Genomic DNA, 20370 nt, shown 5'->3' with positions numbered 1-20370 from the left:
GCACACCTGCATCTTCGGTGTCATTGAGCTGCTTCGTTTCCAGTGGGCTCAACCTTCTCTCCAGTTGTGTAATGTATCGCACAACATCCTACCTAGCTACCACAACCGCACTGATGGAGTACCCATGAACTACGAATTTAAAGGTCTCCCACTCCAATAACAGAGAAGAGGCCATACCATTGTTCTTGGGAAAATAGATGTCAATAGCAAGAGCGAGTGTCTCTTTAAAAACTACATCCTATAGGAGGGCCAGCTGCAGACACCAGGTGGGTATCTGGGTAGGCACCTGCCTCCAAGATAATATTATTTCAACAGGACTATGATCAGAAATCGTCTTCCCCAAGTGTGTGGCATGCATCATATTGAGGAGGGCAGAGGAATCTGTTAAGGTTGGAATACAATGTGAGGGGTTGTGAATAAAAAGTATATTCTTGCATTATGACATTCCGGCTGTGCCCGACATCTAAAAGGCTCCAGCCTTCCATCCATTATTTCAGGGCCTTAGAGTGGTAGAACTTCCGTGCCAAATCGCAAAGCCAGTGCAATGGGATTGTCAACAAATTGAAAAGCACAGAATTTTTTGATGTTGATACGAAGGCCACAAAGTACCCCGAAGGATGCCAGTTAGTGGAGTATGCCCTGTAACCTGATAGGGAGGTCTAAAATGTGTGGCTCACTGGTTAGAGGCGGCAGACCCGAGAGCAGAGGACGGCCCGGGACCAGGGTTCGATTCCCGGCGCGGCAGGTTTCTGGACCAGGGTTAGCGGACTCGATAATTCTCTCGCCTCGGTGCCCACTCTGATCAGCGATCACACTCGGCAACTCTGGGCATTCGCTTGCCTCATCTTCACTAACGGCCCCACCAGACCGCCGGGGATGTCTGGTCTCACCCTGGAGATACCCATTAAGGGACCATCTCTCAGGGAAGCCAGGAAGGGTTTCGCAGCGGTCGAAGCGCCTTGGGACCCTACGGGTAAGTAGTGCGCTATATAAATGCCTATACATTTAAAATGTAAAAGATCATGTCATCTGTGTACAAGGACACAGAGTGCACCGCTGGACATACCGGCATACCCCACCCACCAGATTCCTGATGAATATGCTGTGCTAGAGGTTCTATCACCAGGACAAATAAAACAGGCAAAAAGGGGCAACCCTGTCCAGTCCCACGGGCAGCCTGATACGTGTCTGAAATGTGAGGTCCTGTCCTTCCTAACTCTGGCCGTAGGGCCCACATACATTGAATGTATGCCTGCGGGATTCTATATCAGGCTAGCGCTGCCATCATAATGTCCCACCCCAAGCTGTCAAAGGCTTGGTGAACACTAATGAGATGCAACCTGCAAATGGGTAATGATCACGGGATGCGGTCATAACATGGAACAGCCGACGTATGTTTAGTGATGTATTGTGACGGGGTACAAAGCCACATTGATTCCCATGCAATAACTTTGGGAGCAATAGGAGAAGTCTGCGGGCAAGCCTCTTACTCAAAATGTTATATTCTGTATTTAAGAGGGGAAGGGGTTGGTACAAAGTCAGTTCTGTAGGCGGTTTACCAGGCTTCAGCAGCGATGTCATCACTGCCTCTCTAGTAGAGGGAGGAAGCAAACCTTCCTCTAAAGAGGAATTATATAGCTTTTCTAAGTACAGCACTAACTTAGAGGCACATGTGGAGTAAACTTCTATTAGGAGTTCAGTCAATCCCAGTGTTTTGTTCCTGGTGAGCTTCATAATGGCACCACATGTCTCTCTCTACAATATGGGTGCACTTAAAGTTTCCGTCTCACCCGGCAGCACTTTTGGTAGTGTTGTCTGCCGTAAGAATGCAGCAACAACCTCAGGAACTAGGAAAGGTGGGACTGTATAGAGAAGAGCATAGAAATCATGAAACTCCCTGTTAATAGCCTGCTGGGTATCGACCAAGGCACGGACCAGGTTGTGTATGGATAAAATGGGTGTAGGTGTGGTGTCGAATCAAATCAGACAGGCCTGCAATGGCCCAACTTGTCGGCCTTTGTATGTATTTTCTGTGCCTAGTCTATCAGGGGGAGGTGAGCTAACAGCTTGGCATAAACAATACAAGCCTCCTGCAGCACACCTGCATCTTCGGTGTCATTGAGCTGCTTCATCGGCACTTTACAGCAGAAGGAGCCAAAAAAACCCAAAAAAAAACGCGCAGAGCACCAGTAGACTGGTAGTAATAGAGGTAAGAGGCTCGGGCCCTCGCACGCTGGTGGCGAGGAGGCAGGCTCAGAACACTCATTAACAAACTGTGACCTAGTGACCAAGTTGGGACAGCAGGGCGGGAGCAGTAGCAAGCCCGGTAGGAGAAAAAGCAGGGCCCAGTAGGGTAGTGGCAAACACATAATAGAAGTAGCTCTGAGGAACCCAGAACTATGAGATCGGGGAAAATCAGACAAACGACGACAACTAAAAGATCAAAAAAAGTCAAAACAAAGAAGTCCTTTGAAGCAGCCCCGAACATAAGCCTGAAGGGAGTGGATTCAAAAGTAAGAGTGAGACTAGCTTCAGTATCCACTCCACACATAACATTAGTGAGTCCAGACAGGAAACACGGGATTCAAAAATTCTTCTTCTTAAAAGACCCAATGGCAGCAATCTATGCTCCTACAGCAGAGGCCACCAACCTCCCAAGCCCTATCCTCCTAGACAGACAAAATGCTCCAGCAATCCCTGAAGACGGAAAGCAAATTTTTATGAACTCAATGTCGGATCAGCCAGTGAGTAACCTTGTTACCGTAACAGCGCAGGTCCATCAGAGTAATTGTATCGTAACCACAAGGGAAATGAACAAAAGTGACCAAAACAAGGGAACTAAGGGAACCAACGTGGAACATATGGAGGCACAACTAAAACAGAAAAAACAGCCCAGAAGTTCAAACCCTGGAGGAAACTTAAATGAAATGGAATTTAGGGACGACTCCAAGGAAGGTCCTTTAAAATTAAGCGATTTGCAAAAGCAGAGAGTAGCAGAGGCAGACCCTTGGCTAAACTCTTTCTCTCTATCCAATGATGCAAATCTACTTGAAATTATGGAAATTATCACACAAAAAAAAGAAACTAAAAGGAACTGCACGCCACCAGACGACCATCCAGGAGCACAACAGAGCAGGCGGGGAATGGCGGCATCAACCCCACGAATACACCAACCCAGCACCGATCCACATAGGACAACAGTAGATGGCAGCATTACCCCAGTGCCGAAAGCAATCCAGCTGAACTCGTCAGCACCAATAACAATATCATCAGTCAGCATCATAGATCATGTACCAGGGGAATTAGGCAATTGTAGTAAATCACCCCCCAGCATGCAGTGGAGCCAGTCTTTGCTAGGCTCATTAGATCGAGCAATAAAGGCAATGAACTTTCAATCAGACAAAATGGATGTACAAATAGACCTTATAAACCTCATCGCCACACACATATCCAGCATTAATTCCAAAATGGATTTGATTACGTCCCTATTAAAACAAATGGGAACTTCGGACCAACAAAGAAATAAAGATAAACAACACCCCGACTGCGGATGTGGGAAAATAATAGAGAAACTGGCAAGTCTCCCCAATATTTTGATGGACATTTTAGGGGCAGTAAAATCAACAAAATTAACAAGTAACAAAAAACAGAATACGGAAATTGTAAATGGGACTGACACCAAGGTACCTATAACACGTAACAACGTAAACATAAGCCTAGACAGTGAAGGCAAAGGAAATCACGAGCAAGCGGAACTCGATGACCAAGTAGACATTTCAGTAATACCAATGCAAACAACACAGAACGCCTTTGAGATTTCACCCTCCATAAAACCCACAAAAAGGCAGAAAAAACGTGCAAGGAAGGCCAGGTTGAAGCATAAAAAGCAGCAAATCCCAATTTCAGGAAAGACATTTCCAATTTTTGCAATCAAAACATCTCGAACGAGAAAAAATGTTTCGTTAGAATCGTCACCGGGCGGGCTCGTTACAATTAACTCAACTCAAGCGAAGCCCTCTGAAGAACTTAAGAGTAAGGAGGAAAGTTCTCGCATCACCGTTTATTCCACCTCTAATTTGCATATAAATAGAAAAAAGTCAAAGCATTGCCCTGTTATAGAAGTAGAAAGCCCGGACATCATGGGAAAAGACCAGAACAACGCTCCCTGTAGCAAAAAACATCGAAACACAGATAGAGGAGACAAAGTTACACCTCAGGAAGAGGAAAGTACCACCAGGAACAATCAAGGAAATAGGGCCGAAACAACTAGCAAGAGGTGGACACAGGAAATAAAAAATAGCTCCCACTCCGAGCATAACCTGATAAAGGTTATCACAAGAGGAATGGAACGAAAATGTATGCTCCCCACCACGGAACTGGAACTCGACCCAACAGGGAAAAGGACATTAGATAACTCAGATACGATTACTAAGAGGGCTCACGGAAATTACTTGAGCTTTGTCCCCAATAAAGCACATAATTCACTGACAATTAATCACTCGTTATCTTCGAAAGAAGAAATCGCACAAGTTCCCAAGTATTCTCAAACGGAATCAGACGCATTTGAACTAAAATTGACATTCGTGCCGGAATATGCAACCAAGGGAAGGCAAGACATTTTGAACCGAGGTAACCTGCTAAAGCTGTTTAAAGCAGTCCCAGAATTAAACGGAATTACCTCGCAAGACTTAACAGCTCTCGAATTTCACCAACAAGGGTCAAACCCTGATACAGAACGCTCAGTGACAACATGGTCTTCAAAGGAAATAGTAGACAAGATATTTGCAGTAAAAACAAGATTCGGAGCCTGGGGAATCACACTGATGCTGCATAAATGTCCAAGATACCCTTATCCCCTCCTAGACAGTTCAAAACACAAAAAAAAGGAGGACTCACTCGGGAAACACCAGGACACATGCATACGAGGAGCACGATCTACTACACCAGTCATAACATTGACAGAGAAGGGGCCCTCAACATCAGCAAACGCGCCCGAGAAGAGAAGCAGAAAATTGGACAGGTTGGACTGGTCATGGCTTCCAATGGTATTAAATAATAAACATACCTAACCAAGAGGCAACTCTAAACGTAAGAGAAGAGAAGCTGGTTGTTATCACGGAGGGAATAAAGCATGACAAACTTTCGATCTGCTCCTGGAACGTTCACGGGTTCAAAGATATGGACCAGGACCACGAAACACTAGTTTTTTATCAACAATTAGATATAATCATGCTTCAGGAAACCTGGAACCTGACTCCAGTTGCAATTCCTGGATTCAAGGAACATCATATCCTCGCTGAAAGATTTTCAAACTTTGGGCACCCGCGAGGAGGCCTGTCACTATACACCTCACAAAAGTATAATTGGTTAACCAAAGAACTGGACGTGGGGGCCAACTGGGTACAGGTGATACAAATCTCTGGAATATCTACTTCAAATAACCCAAAGTGGGAACTCCTACTAATGAACGTTTACGTACACCCTGAGAGAAAGACCCAGCAAGAAAGATACTCCATTTTAATGGCCCTGATCAAAACTTTGCAAAGATCTCATGCACACTGCCCTATGTTCATCTCTGGAGACTTTAACAACAATCTCACAAGTAAAGACCAAATAAAAGGAAAGAGGTTAGGGAACCAGGGAGGCCGAACATTAAGGAAAAAGATAAAAGATCTGGGACTGTCCATCCTGAATGGAAAAGCAACTGGGGATACACCAGCGGCAATAACGTATTTGAGTGGCAACGTTCGATCAAAAATAGACTTTACCATCGTCAGTAACGAGTTACTCACTTGCATTGACTCCTTTTGCATCACCCAGCGCACAGAAAGTGATCATTTTCCTCAAATAACAATAATGTCTAATTCCATCACATGGGCCAAAAAAATTAACTCCCTTATACAACCCTCCGAAAGGTTTAACTTGCGGAAATTGAAATGGCGAGGGGGAAACTTGAAAATTATACAAGAGACGGTAAGGGAGCTTGTGAGCGAACTGGGGTCACAATTAGACGAAGAACGTGTAAAAAACTGGGAACACTTGGTCCACGCAATCACCAGAAAATTTCCAGCACCATCTGGCAGTCAAGGAAGATCTAATTCCAGGTGGGATCCCTGGTTCAGCAAAGACCTGAGAGATCAAAAGAGTAGGATCTCAAGAGAGGTACGGATTCAAACCCAAGTGACAAGACTAGGCAACAAACCAATTAAAAGTAAATTGAAAGAACTAAGAAATCATTATAAGAAAACATTGAGGCACGCTAAAATGGCTTATAAGGAATCGATTTGGACAAACCTACTGTATGCAAGTAAACTGCCAAATAGCAGGGACTTTTGGGGTATCATAAATAACCTGAATAAGGGAGCAAGACTCCGACAAGAACCCGGAATTGGAGCCAAAGCGTGGATTGAGCATGTGGGGGTTATGTATACCAGTAAGGCAATAGGGCACATTGAAGGGTCGCAAGGATCAACATTGGTAATGGAAGAAAGGAATGTAAAATCTAAGCGGGAAAACCAGGTTCTGCAAAATCCATTACAGGCAGGAGATGGCAGTGATCAAAACACCCTGACGACCATAAAACAATTACGCGATATTATACTAAGGCTCAAAACCGAAGGAGCGGCAGGTCCAAATGGTCTCCCCAATGCATTCTTTAAGGACGACCCAGATTATTGGTCGACGAACCTAACTCCACTCTTCAACCGCATCTTTATACACAGCGAAGTCCCCGACTCATGGAAAGGGACCATAATACATCCCATATTTAAACAAGGTGACCGTCGAAATCCAGGTAATTACAGGCTCATATCCCTAATCGATGTTGAGGCCAAGCTCTATGCCTCTTGCCTCCTCGCCCAGCTGCAGGAGTGGACGGTCGACAACAATATAATTCCACACTTTCAAACAGGTTTTAGACAAGGGATGGGCACTATAACAAACCTGGCAATCCTTGCAATTCTAACTGAAAAGGCACAAAAAAGGAGAACGCGATTGTACGCATGTTTTATCGACATAAAATCTGCCTTCGATAGAGTAAACAGAGGGAGACTCTGGAAAAAGCTAAAGACATGGGGTCTACCGAATCAGTTACTAAATGCGATTACTGCCCTACACACTGACACCTGGGCGAGAGTAAAATTGGGCGAAGGACACAGTACGACAGCGAGCATTGACACGCAGCAAGGATTAAAACAAGGCTGCGTGTTAGCCCCAATCCTATTTAACTTGTTCCTCTCAGACCTTGGTAAAAACATGGAAGTAGCTGATTGCCACCCACCGATAATGGCCAATAAGCAGATTTCCGTTTTACAGTATGCGGATGATATTGTTTTATTAAGTAAAACTCCCATTGGCCTTCAAAGAGCTATTAACAACTTAGTATCCTACCTGGACCAAGACAATCTGGAACTTAACAAAGAAAAAACAAAGGTTGTCCGTTTGGTGGATTCACATAAAATTAAGTTCAAATGGACAGTAAAAGGGACGAAGGTCGAAGAGCAAGGTTCATATAAATACCTTGGTATCACAATAGGGCAGGGTACAACCTATAAGGAGCATAAACTTGTTACTAAAGCAAAAGCACACTCACTAATTTTTGCTTACCAGCAACTAAAAACTAAATTGGACTGCCCAAATAATAATCACCTTCTAAAAGTAATGTCAGCACAAAGTATGCCTACCTTGTCATATGGCTTAGTCACTTGGTGTGGTAAAGAGGTGGAGCTTCTCAATGACCTCCAGACAAGGATCTATAAAGCCGTTTTTAATTTGCCAAAGTCAGCGTCTCCATCTCAAATCCGGCTAGAATTCGGCCTTCTAAATCAAAAATTTCGGAGCATGAGCGGGTTCCTAAAGCTCTGCCACAAATTCCGATCAGCAGAACCAGATTCAATGGACAGACTATGGGGGTCATTAGGATGGAGGATTTTCCGCATCCTCCGGGCCGGCGGAAGCCACCGCCGGCCCGGAGGATGCGGAAAATCCTCTGCGGACCCACCAGGACCCACCGCCAAATTAGGATGGCTGGTGGGTCCTGGTTTAGGTCCGCAGCTTTTCCGCCGCGGCTGGCTTACAACCGCGGCGGAAAAGCCCTAAAATGGTGAAGGTGTCTCTTAGACACCGTCAGCCAGATTAGGATGCGCTTGGGAACATGCTTTTCCACGGCGGCTTTTCCGCCGTGGAAAAGCATGTGTAACTGCACTGCAGGGGCCCATTCCGGGCCCCCTAGGTGTAGTGGGTGGTGGGGGTGCACATGGGGGTACCTATGGTACCCCCCTGCATTTGCGTGCACAATGCAGCAGGCACCGCGCGGTGCCTGCTGCTTTGTGCACGCAAATGCGGTGCTTGCATTTTTAACATTGCCGCGGGTGCAGCTTGAAGCTCCACCCGCAGCAATGTTAAAAATAGAGGATGTGACCGCCACCCTGGCGGTCACATCCTAATCTGCACAGAGGGAATGCCGCAGCACATGCGGACGTTCCCTCATGCTCTGGGGTCGCGGACGGACTCAAGTCCGTCCGCGATCCTAATGACCCCCATAGTTGGGAGGAAATTAAGCCCCAGACGGGTCAAGAACCATCAAACCTATGGGGAAGTTACCTGAGAACCTGCCTGGCAGTCCTTGAAATACAAGCAGACTGGGAAAAAAGCCAAGAAAAAACAACTTTTAGTAAGATGATAAACGACGCAGCAAAAAAGAAATCCTTTCTGGAGGATAAAATTATAACATCTAAACGTAGGCACGGGTGGACAATTATTTCTTCTTACAAAGTATTGAAACCTCAAGCTTACCTAACATCTCACTTTAGCTGGCACCTAAAGAAGTCTTACATAAACTACAGGATGGGTCTGCACGTTTCGAAAGATCTACGGCCGTCTTGGAAACAACCCAAACAAATACCTCAGTGTCGCCTGTGCGGCTACCAAAATGAATCCCTAACTCACCTTTTTTGCGTTTGTCCAGCAGTTACGGCTTGGAGGAGATATTACTTAAGACCTATCTTTAATGAACTTCAAATTCGCACTTGCAGGCAAGCCGTTATACGCTGGATGGACGGCTCTTCCATTATCCTGGCCTGCCGAGGAGTGAAATACCTGGCAGAAATCATAAAACTATTACTCAAAGCAGATCAGGAGGGGGTCAGAGAGGTCTGAGCAACTGGACATTGTCTTATTTGGAATAAGTTGCGCAACAAAAGGACTAAAAATTAGACCTCCTTAGGACTAAATTTTAACTGTCAATTGGACCTATTCAGAAATGCTGGACTAAATTTCATCTATTAAACTTTTAGTTTATTTTTTTTTTATTTTAATGTATTGGTAGAATCCTCTCATTGTAATTGATAGGACATAGCATTAATGTAGCATGGTTTTAACTGTGGACGTAATGATATTCAAATGTTTTAGATATTTGTAACGATTTTAATTAATCATACAATAAACTTGAAACTTGAAACTTGAATACAAGCCTCCTGCAGCACACCTGCATCTTCGGTGTCATTGAGCTGCTTCGTTTCCAGTGGGCCCAACCATCTCTCCAGTTGTGTAATGTATCGCACAACCTCCTACCTAGCTACCACAACCGCACTGATGGAGGACCCGTGAACTACGACCTTAATGGCCTCCCACTCCAATAACAGGGAAGAGGCCATACAATTGTTCTTGGGAAAATAGATGTCAATGGCAAGAGAGAGTGTCCCTTTAAAAACTACATCCTATAGGAGGGCCAGCTGCAGGCACCAGGTGGGTATCGGGGTCGGCACCTGCCACCAAGATAATATTATTTCAACAGGACTATGATCAGAAATCGTCTTCCCCAAGTGTGTGGCATGCATCATATTGAGGAGGGCAGAGGAATCTGTTACGGTTGGAATACAATGTGTGGGGGTGTGAATAAAAAGTATATTCTTGCATTATGACATTCCGGCTGTGCCAGACATCTAAAAGGCTCCAGCCTTCCATCCATTGTTTCAGGGCCTTAGAGTGATAAACCAATGAAAGTGGCAGGCAGGGGAGGATACGATCTATCTAATTTGGGATCCAGCAATGCATTAAATTCTCCATCCACCACCCAGAGAAGCGCAGTCCTCTCTTCCAGTATGGAGGAGAGATGTGACAGAAAGACATCTTGTTCCGTATTGGGTGGATATATGCACCCCAACATGATTGGAGCTCAATCTAGCGTACCCCTGAGCAAAACATAGCGCCCCTGCATATCTATTTTAATGTCAAGAATTACAAATGGGAGCCTTGCTTGGAGCCAAATCATCTCGCTCCTGGGGAAGGCCGAATAGTAAGTGTGAAATAAGTATCCCCTCCATTTCCTACACAACTTCTTGGTCTCATGGGTGGAAAGGTGGGTCTCCTGAAGAAATGTGATGAGAGAACGAAGCCTATTAAGTTGTACTGATACTCTAAGTCTCTTTTATACAGACCTCAGACCACGTACATTATAGGTGACACTGTTACAGGTATTTGAGATCGTAACCATAGACGACATAAACACAGTTCCCAGAATCCCCTCCCAGACACTATAGTCACCCCCAAGTGACATGTCTTGTCTCCCTCAAGTGCTGCAATAGGTGACAATGGCAAACTGCAAAGACCCAGTCCTAAACACTCGGTCCAGCTTCGAGCAACCACTAGATCCAACATTAGAACCAGCAGGAACATATTATTGTATCAGAAAAGGGGGTGCAGTTGGCTATACCATTTAGATAAAACCAGATAAGGGGGTGGAACCATACCCACCATGAGACGTCCCCAGTTCCGGGCCCTGGTTATGAAGCAAAATAGCATATTAAAGGAACAGCACCCACTGCCATGCATACAGAGGTCATACATTATCAGGATCCATGCCATGTGCAAGCTGGCCAGTACTCAGTAAAGGTACATTGTATATGAATGAAATTAGTGGCTATTCACTGTCCGTCAACTGGCAGTCCAGGACCCCAATAGTAGAGTCAGTACCTAAAGAGAAAGAATACAAGGCATACTGAACGCCCTACTCACGCCGATCAGCGATTGTTATTAAGTCTCAGGAAGGTTGCTGAAGTATTCACCACCTGCTTTCCCTCCATGGCTTGCTGTGTGGAAGAAGCTGTTCTCCGACCACTCTCAGTGGGAGAATGACGCATCCTCCATTGAAAATGCTGAGGCTTGGGTGGGGTAAATTGTGAGGCGCTAGCCCCGTGAATCTGGGAAATGAAGTTCCAGCCAGTCCCACGTCCCTTCTGGTGTTTTAAAAAAAGAGAGTGCCTCATGTATCACCTTTAGCATGGTGGGAAACAGCAAGGCATATTGAAGACCTATAGAACCCAGCTGTTCTTTAACCTGGAATTCGGGAATGAAGATCACCTCCGCTGGACAGCCAACGTGTAAACCAGAAATAAGGAGACCCTGACATTTTCCATAAGGATTAGTGCCTTTTCACGTGCAGCATGCAGCAGTGTGTCCCGGTCCTTAATGTTGGGCCACTATGGGTAGAGGGATTGCACCAGGGATGGGCCATTTTTTAGGGACCCCGGGTGCTCTGTCCACTGTAAACAGCCCGGACAATCCGGATGGTGCCACCACTGTGCGGAACCAGTCCTAAAAAAGTGGGTTGTGTTGAGACCTTCCACACCCTCCGGTGCCCCCACTATTCAGATGTTATTCCTATGAGCTCTCCTTTCCGTGTCATGTACGCAGTCCTGGAGCTGATCCATTTGTTGGCGCAGGTGAGTAAGCTGTGCGGAATGGTCTGCCTGACATGGGGATAGGGACAAAAGAGCCATCTCGTTTGTTTTGATTGTATCACACAATTTACTCTGGTCATCTTCGAGAATGCTAATGTCTGTTGTGAATGCCCCCAGGCGATGCTCAATTGACACCTACGATTCACGTATCTCCTGAAGGATGATATACATCCTGTCTGCTTGGGTGGGCAGAATGGTAGGGGGAAACAACGTCCTTGGGTGTCTGCATGACTGAGCTCTGTGAAGGCATAGATCTGGAGCGTGAGTGCGGGCCGGTGTATCAGACTTGTGTCTACTGTGACCCATAGCTGCCCACTATAATATCGAGGGGAGCAGCTGATCGATGCCAAGACCTGGGACCGTCCTCATCTGTCTCACTTCTCAATAGCCATTATCACAAATGGGGTGACCCAAATTGGTCCTGGACCTGGGTACAATGCGTTATCAAAAACAATGGTCCTTGACCTAAATCAAGTTTATGAGTTTATCACACTTATAATCATTAGTTACTTAGTCTGAGCCTTCATTCAGTTACTCCTGGTATCTAATCCAAAAATTCTTTACAAAATTGCAATAACCCAACGCAATCAATTGGAGAATTAGTTCATTTTAATTCTACCAAGCATGTATATTCCTTTTATAATTCAAAGGTTCAAATACAATTTTTAAGTAAAATTTTTAATTTTTAAGTGCGAATATTGAGGGTGCTCATAAGCACGTGCATAAGAGTAGTGCTCAGAAATTGACGCGTGTGATTGAAAAGAAGAAAGGGAAAGAATTAGTGACAATGTTTAAAAACAGAATACTGGTACAATAATTTCAAACGGTATTAGCTTATCCACATACAAAGTTCACAACCTAGTGTTTAAAGGATAATTTCCATTTATTTTTTTGCACGTTTGCACACTAGGCTTTTTGGTGGTCCAAGGGGGTTCAAGAATAAGGGTGTCGACGTTTCGACCCGACTTAATGCTTGTGGGTAAATGATAGCCTCTGCCTGCGGGTCTTCTTCAGGACAAGGGAGCACCTACCGTACCAGAAGGGTATGATTCCTAGGTGTAAGAATAAATTGATATGAGGATCGTGCATATGGGATATTGCTCTTGGCTAACAATTAAAATTGGACTCACCCTGATGTAGATTAAGGTGGTCAAGGTACTCAATATCCAACCAGAGGTATCTGGATTCGTGTCCCAGAGATTTCATACACCCCTACATGTTTTTAAAAAGGCAAAAAACGTAACAGACCACGTAGTCAAGTCACTACTACCTACAAATCCCAGGGTAAGCTAGACTACCTTATGGGGGGCTCCACCTGTCAAAGGACACACCAAATGCGGACAGTGTAAAGCATGCCCACTAGTACAGGATACCATTCGATTTACATACAATGAGCATACATATGAGCTACAGGAACACACCAACTGTAATAGCTCGGGGTTATATATGCCATAATGTGCCCATGCAATTTCATGTATATAGGGCAGTCTATTCAAAAAGTTAAATGCCGTATTTTACAGCATTGCAGTGGGATCAAATGCCAGACACCGGGAGCACCCTTGGTGGATCATTTCACCAACTCTTAGTCCTATATCTGTGATGATACCCATGTTCAGTGTTTCATCTGGGGAACTTCTTTGTCACAAGGTGGATCTTTAGGGCTAGATGGATCTGTCCCTTTATTATGATCCTGACTGCGGTCCAACCCAGAATCTTCAGTACCAATCCACCATATAATTGCTCTCCTTTCAACACGTCTGTTTACCAGCGTGGGCTCTTCTATGACTATGGTCTGGATTGCAAGTTAGGCAGAGTCAGTGGTAGCTGCCGCCAATCAAAACCGGTAGGGTGGCAGGGGTGAGGGGGAAAGGGGACGAAGGGGAGGGGTTGTGAAATAAAAAATAATAATTAAAATCACTTACCTGCCACTCCGCTCGCTCGCCTTGTTGCTCCTCCTCCGGAAGTAGATGGGCCTGGAGGCACAGGCTCCCCTCCCAATCCAGACGCAGCTCTCATAGCATGAGAGCAGTATCTGGATTGGTCTGGGCGGTCTCATTTGCTGCTCAGACAGTACCTGTGAGCCTGTGAGGTTATTTTAACCTGGCTGAGGAACACAGCTGAGTTGGAGAAACAGAAGCATGCATGTCTGTTTGGCTGGCCTTAAATGGCTGGCCAAATTGACATGCACAATTATAAGTGCACAGTACTCCTCCCTGCTACGGCCTGGCCAGCCCTCCCATCATACATAAGCAGTCCAGACTGAGGTAAATAAAACTATAACAACAATGTGTTATTATTGTTTTATTTATCATCTGATGGCAGAGGGGCGACGCTCCTGCACCATTGTGGAGGAGCCAACCCTGGGCAGAGTGTTATCCTTGGGTGCATTACCACTCTGCATGATCATGAATAGCCCTGTGTTCCTGGACTCAGAGTTTACTGGTGTGTGACCACCAGGTCCAGTTTTACTGACTGGAAAGTCCACTCAGTAAAATCGCTTTGAGCTTGGGCTGAAAGTGCAGCTTGGGCCCAGTGCCTGGCCTCTGCTTGACCGACTGTCTTAGGCTAGGTGGCCCATGCAATACTCCTATCTGCCATGCCACACACTAGCCTTCCCTCTGACACCCTCCCAGGCGCCTTCGCTCTATCCTTTTACCTCCCACCACCCACCACCCCTCTGTCAATTACAACCTGCTTAGAGCGGTGGTAAATGAATGTTTATCCCCATGGAACTAGAAATTTCGTCCAGTAACAACGGGTCCACATAGTTACTTTACATCCTGTAAGGATTTTTTTGCAATAGGCAGATTTAGGTGCTGATATATTGTCCGAAATTCCGGGAAACCGGATTTCTACACCTGAATCCGTCCTACTGGTAATGAAGGAGGCCTATGTTTTGATGAAGGCAACAGTGGTGTGGAATCCAGATTCGTGTTTATTTTCTGCAGATGTAGTACCGTCTTACACTTATTTATTATAAGAATGTTACAAATGCTTTGTCTCCTGTCTTCTACTTTAGGAAGTAAATTCCGAATTGACGGGAGCACGCAAATGTATGGGAAAATAACAAGTGTTTTTAAAGCGCATCTAGGAATCCAGTAAAAACTTTAAATTTCGTTCATAAATGCATGAGTTTGGCCGAAAGATGGAACAAATTTGCGCCTCAATTCACATTTCCTCAAGGTAGCAGCAAGGGAACAGGCTTGCATTGCCAGTACACATAACAGGGAACAAACCTGGCTAAAGCCACTGAATCACTAGGAAGAAAGCGGTTTTGATTTTACTACCTTCTACATTCAAAGAACGTTTGCACATATGTTAATATACAGCACACTAGAGCAACTGTTTGAAAACAAAAACTATTGTTGTTTCCTGAATTAACATATGAAAACTCGGCACGACTTCCTAACACTGCAGGCGGTGCCACAGCTCGGAAGCAGGCTTAGCATATGGTCTCCTTGATGCTGAGGTGATAAACAATGTGATTTTATTGAACGAAAAATCACTTTCTGGCACCGCGCCTTTTGCTTTTTGTTCTGTTATGTTCCTCGCGCATCTCTGCTCAGAGTCGTGAAAAAACTCAAGGATTTTTTATTTGTTTTTCCTCTGCAGAAAAATTGCAAAATGAATAAAACATTCTTGTTTACGAATATACTTAAATATGCGCTTTGCCCTTTGTGCCACCTTCTAGGCAGGCAAATAGTGTTTGTTGAGAAGAGAAGTCACCACCATTAAATCGAGACTATACATTCAATTCAGCTCTATAGATCACACTTTTGCTGGTCAAAAAAATTATTTTCTCTCTTCTCCTGTCGGAGTATGACCCTCTCAATTCTGTTTTTAAACTGTGTCGCTAAATGGCACCTCGGGACTCCCACCAGGGAAGGACGATAGCATACATAATAAGAGACAGTTCTACAAGCAAACAAAATAGTGGCTAAGGTGAAATTCGAAGGGTGAACCGAGAGAGAATCCTGCATAGTTTCAACTGAAATATATCCCTTGACGGCAAAGAAGGAACAGATATTTTTCTAACTTCTGAGATACTTTCCCCAGTTTAGTCAACCTCGTGAAACTCTCTTTTGGCGCCTTTTTGTATCTGTTAAAAACTGGGAGTGATGGGAATGGTCATTCTGATAAGAAGACAGGGAGAGAAGGATAATGCTTAAGGTGATGAAAGAAGTGCTAGGGACAATGTTTTTGAAGACAAATTAACATGGAAAAAGAAGTATGTGTCCTGGGAAGGATGCGGGAATCATGGTTAGGAACGCGAAGGTGGGACGAGAGCAGGTGAAGGATCACATTTACATGCTTTAGATTGGAAGATTGCCAAGCTGAAGAAAACATTAGAAATAACTATGTCGAATTCTGACTTGAATGATTTTAGGCAGAGCTCAGGTCTGTTCATAAAATTCTCATGTAGGGAGAATCACTTTAGTATGAATATTTAAATAAAGGAAATCCTTCCACTATTACAAAAAATGGAGAAACACCATTAAATGAAATGTAATTTCACAGACAGAACTATTTACTATTAAAACCGTGAGGAACAGAGGTGGGCTAGCCATTGGAAGCTCGAGCCAGGGTCGAGCCTGAAGCATGTCTTTTGGCTCAGCTCAAGGTCTCAAGCTTATAACAGCTTAATTTTCATGTGGCTTCTGCCTCCTCCCCTCTACTCGGGATGTGGTGTTACAGCCAGAGCTGAGTACTGTGAAAATCGAGAACCAGTTTTGAGTGTCGGCCTTGGCTTAACATCATGTGATTCCAGGGTCAGACTGGGACAGAAAATAGGCCTGGCACCTTAATAAAAGTGGCCCCATTAGTGAATTAGAAAGCTAAAAATGTCCCATCATCATTTTAAGGATTTTGGGGGCCCTGGGCCAAACGTATTTGAGGGCCCACTGTTGGGAGCAGCTTTGGATTTATGATCCAATTTCATCTCTTTCTATATTGTAACACAACAGCAATTCACTGGTATGACAGCAAATAATCTCTACACCCTACTATTTATTTATCATATGCGAGGGCCTGTAGTGATCTAAAAGAAACTTTTTTTATGGATGTTGCATGAAGCATAAACACAGTATTTCTCTGCAAAATGTCTGTAATACATAACATAAATGTTTATTGATGTACAAATGTTCCACTGTCACCAATTTAGAACCTCAGCTTCTGGAAGAACCATTTATTTTTGCCAGTCTTGTCGCGTTCCTCAAATTTCACTTTGGCTTCACGTCTGACTTTTCGTTTTAGAGCAGGGTCTCTGAATACATCCTTATTGACAATGGTTTTGTCAAGGGGAATATCAACAGAGTATCTGGTTGGCATCAAGTGGTTGTAGTTGCAAACCTTTATGAAGGCCTTAATTTTTAGATCGCTTAGCAATCTTCTTCTTGCCCATCGTGGCTATTACTTTACGTGGGTAGCAATCAATGCCTGCCACGAGGGCAAGACTGTAAGGTCTGTCTGATGTACCATCATCAATGTTCTTCACTATGAGAGCTTTATGTCCAGAGTATCGACTTGCCAGGACCAAGACGGACTTCCCGGGTTTCATAAATTACCCATTTTTGGTCTAGCTCGATGGTTGCACCCACATTAAAAATAAATTGAAGGAAAACGATATTTAAAACAATCTGCTTAAGAATTATTCAAGGCAATCGGGAGAGGAGTCTGCAAAACAGAACTGGCTCTACCGGGGGTCCCCTGAAAGACTGGGGCTCTGGGCCAGAGCCCACTTTGTCCATGCCTTTCGTCTCTGTGGTCCCATGTTTTCAAATTGGTTCAGTTTTGCATTAGTAAAGACAGGCTGTGTAAGAGGAAGGTATGGTAGACTGAATGGATTTGAGCTTGCTGTAGACACTGTTTTAATGTCACCAGTAAAAACATAGTTAATACTTCATTAATAATTGTTCTTCATTTTGTGTTTCAGATGGAAACTCGAAAGCGTCTGGCCAAAATAGTGCTGGTCTTCGTGGGCTGCTTCGCCGTCTGCTGGTTCCCCAACCACGTGCTCTACATGTACCGCTCCTTTAACTACAGCGAGATCGACCCCTCCCTCGAGCACCTGATCGTGACGCTCGTGGCCCGGTTCATGAGCTTCTGCAACTCCTGCGTCAACCCCTTTGCCCTCTACCTGCTCAGCGAGAGCTTCCGGAGACATTTCAACAGCCAGCTGTGCTGCCGACGCAAGCGGCGCCACGAGCGCTCCACCAGCTACCTCCTCAGCTCCTCCGCCATTCGAGTGACTTCCCTGAAAAGCAATGCGCGGAACACTGTGACCAGCACCACGCTCCTGAACGGGCACAGCCTGAGGCAGGAGGCGTCCCTGTGAGCTCATCTCAAACCTGCATGGTCTAAAACGACTTTGGACTCTCAACTGTGGTGTCGCTCTGTAGGAAAAATGTTTTAAGTAATCATAAAGGGCAGTGTTAGGGGAAGGTTTATATTTTCACAGCAATGAAAGGATTAATACTTCGGGAAGATGGAGCAATGACTCTTCGTGGTGTATCTGCTCCGGACATACCGACTTGGTGAATTATTTGCATGGTGTTTCAGTGTAAGTCCTGTCATGCGCACAACATTCATTTTTGAAACAAGATCTAAGGTGACATACCGTCTCAAAATATTTATCTGACCGTCTGTTCAAATCTTTTATTGCTAAATTCCGTACTGTGTGTAAGGCATCGTTGTTTCGTAGATGTCTGCTTCTGTCTGTATATATAAAATACACAATATGGCCAACACAAAGGTATGACTGTTTAATCTTCACCTCTCAGAAATGTGCACAGGATCTTGGCCACATGGTGGGCAAGCCCGGAGACAGTTGTGAAGATAAGATGGGTGAGAATGATTCTCTCCATTATCTGCAACAGCTGTCCAAAATTAATGTCTTTGTGCTATTCCCTGTACTCTTTGACGCCATACTACCACTCCTGCTTCTCAGTAACATTCAATTACTTCCATAGCTGCCCCTGATCACACATGCTGTTTTCCGCAACACGAAGATCTGAGAGACAGAGCGCCTTGCAGAACAGACTGAAAGAGATCTCCAAGAGTGTTGGCATGGTAGATGGAATATATATGATGACAAAACCAATCTGAGAATCTGTAACATTGCATTGCATAAACAGCAAAAAATCGTGCAGTGGTGTGTTTACAATAAATCATGCACCGTTGATGCCATTGGACATGTTCGCTCTAACAATGTCTTATGTACATAATGCTGAATACAATTTAACAACAGATGGTCAAACCTTTTTAAGGTCACAAGCACTATGAATCGGAGTGTGCGACTCCCCAATTTTTTTTTTTCATATATAACAATTCCAGATTAGGATTTAGTAAATTTGACCGACTCATTTAATGGGATTGTGAGTGAGTACACATTCTTTATTTGGAAGGGGCGTGTTGTGGTCTTCCCTTTCAAATACCATATCAGTTTCCAAAGTATTAATAGTCTGCAACTGTAGTTCAGCTGGCAAACAATTAAACAGCTACAAACTCTCAAGTTGCCCATTTGCAAATGAAATGCCCCGATTACTTACCGGTAATCTTCATTACTCCGAGTTAGTCTTCCTCGCCACATGACTAACAAAGTGAGCTTCAGCTCCACACCAGAACCCTCCAAAGCAAAAAAGAGTCAGCCTTCCATGCCTCCCATCCCTTCCCAATATGGCCGACCCATCACACCCATGACCTCTATAAGAGGCGGGCCGGCCCAACCCATCAGCCTGAAACCACCAAGCACAAACATGAAGCTGATAGCCAGACAGGGAGGGAGGGATGGGAACTCATGTGGCGAGGAAGACTAACTTGGAGTAATGAAGATTCCCAGTAAGTAATTGGGGTATTACCTCCTTGTTAGTCTTCCTCGCCACATGACTAACAAAGTGAGCACATACCAAAGCCAAGCAGCTTCATGGAAAACTCACAAAAAGCAACTCACAAAGTAAGGCAACAGATCCGAAGGGGACGCCCAAGAAAGAGGGCAAACCCAATAGACCCGAACGAGTGGAAGGACCACCCAAGAGAGAGGCAACCACAAGCAGGAAGAACCAGCCCGGGACAGAGAGACAACATGAAGGTCGAAAAGCCGGACTCCAGAGATACGAAGTGCCGCCCAAAAAAAAACGGCCCCAAGGGGGACGGAGAAGGCCCGGAACCAGACCACAGTGACCCAACAAAAAATAGGCCACAACAGAAAGAGAGACGCAGACTGGCAAGAGTCGCAAGAACGGACAGGGGTGCAAGGAAACCAGCACGCCGACTGCACACAAAAAACGAGGGTCCCCACAACCATACCCTCAAGAAGAGAAACAGGCGGGTACCAAGGAGATAACCCAGGTAGGCACAAGGCAAAAATGGAACTAGGAAACCGCCAGAAATGACACGGAAGAGAACCGTCCACCAAGGGAACCCAACCGGCGAACAACAAGAAGTGAAAAGCCCAAAGGGCCGCCCAAGGCCGGAATAAAAAACCATAAGAAGGAAGCCAGCCGAAGAAGCAAATAATGCAAGGTTAGAAATATTCGCCCCAGTTCGACATACTGACAGCATCAGCTGGAACCAAACCCATGGCAAGAGACAGATGGAAAAAAACAGCGAGCAACAGCTCCTGTACAAATCCACA

The 20370-nt window shown here is 44.9% G+C and overlaps 1 protein-coding gene and 1 pseudogene across 1 annotated transcript in view; one reads left to right on the top strand and one right to left on the bottom strand.

Annotated features, from left to right (window-relative positions):
• The window catches only part of NMBR (neuromedin B receptor), a 330758-nt gene extending 311422 nt beyond the window's left edge, over window positions 1-19336 (top strand). Inside the window, exon 3 of the mRNA XM_086925416.1 lies at window positions 17671-19336. Within this exon, the coding sequence (XP_086781542.1) occupies window positions 17671-18072 (402 nt within the window). The 3' untranslated portion in view covers window positions 18073-19336. The remainder of the gene's footprint in view (window positions 1-17670) is intronic.
• On the bottom strand, window positions 16881-17295 carry LOC147708967 (large ribosomal subunit protein eL27 pseudogene; annotated as a pseudogene).
• Window positions 19337-20370: the final 1034 nt, after the last annotated feature.

This window comes from Lissotriton vulgaris, chromosome 6 (genome assembly GCF_964263255.1).
Source record: "Lissotriton vulgaris chromosome 6, aLisVul1.2, whole genome shotgun sequence".
Lineage (NCBI taxonomy): Eukaryota > Metazoa > Chordata > Amphibia > Caudata > Salamandridae > Lissotriton > Lissotriton vulgaris.
The sequence above is the reverse complement of the archived record's forward strand: the minus strand, read 5'-3'. Positions and strand labels throughout refer to the sequence as shown.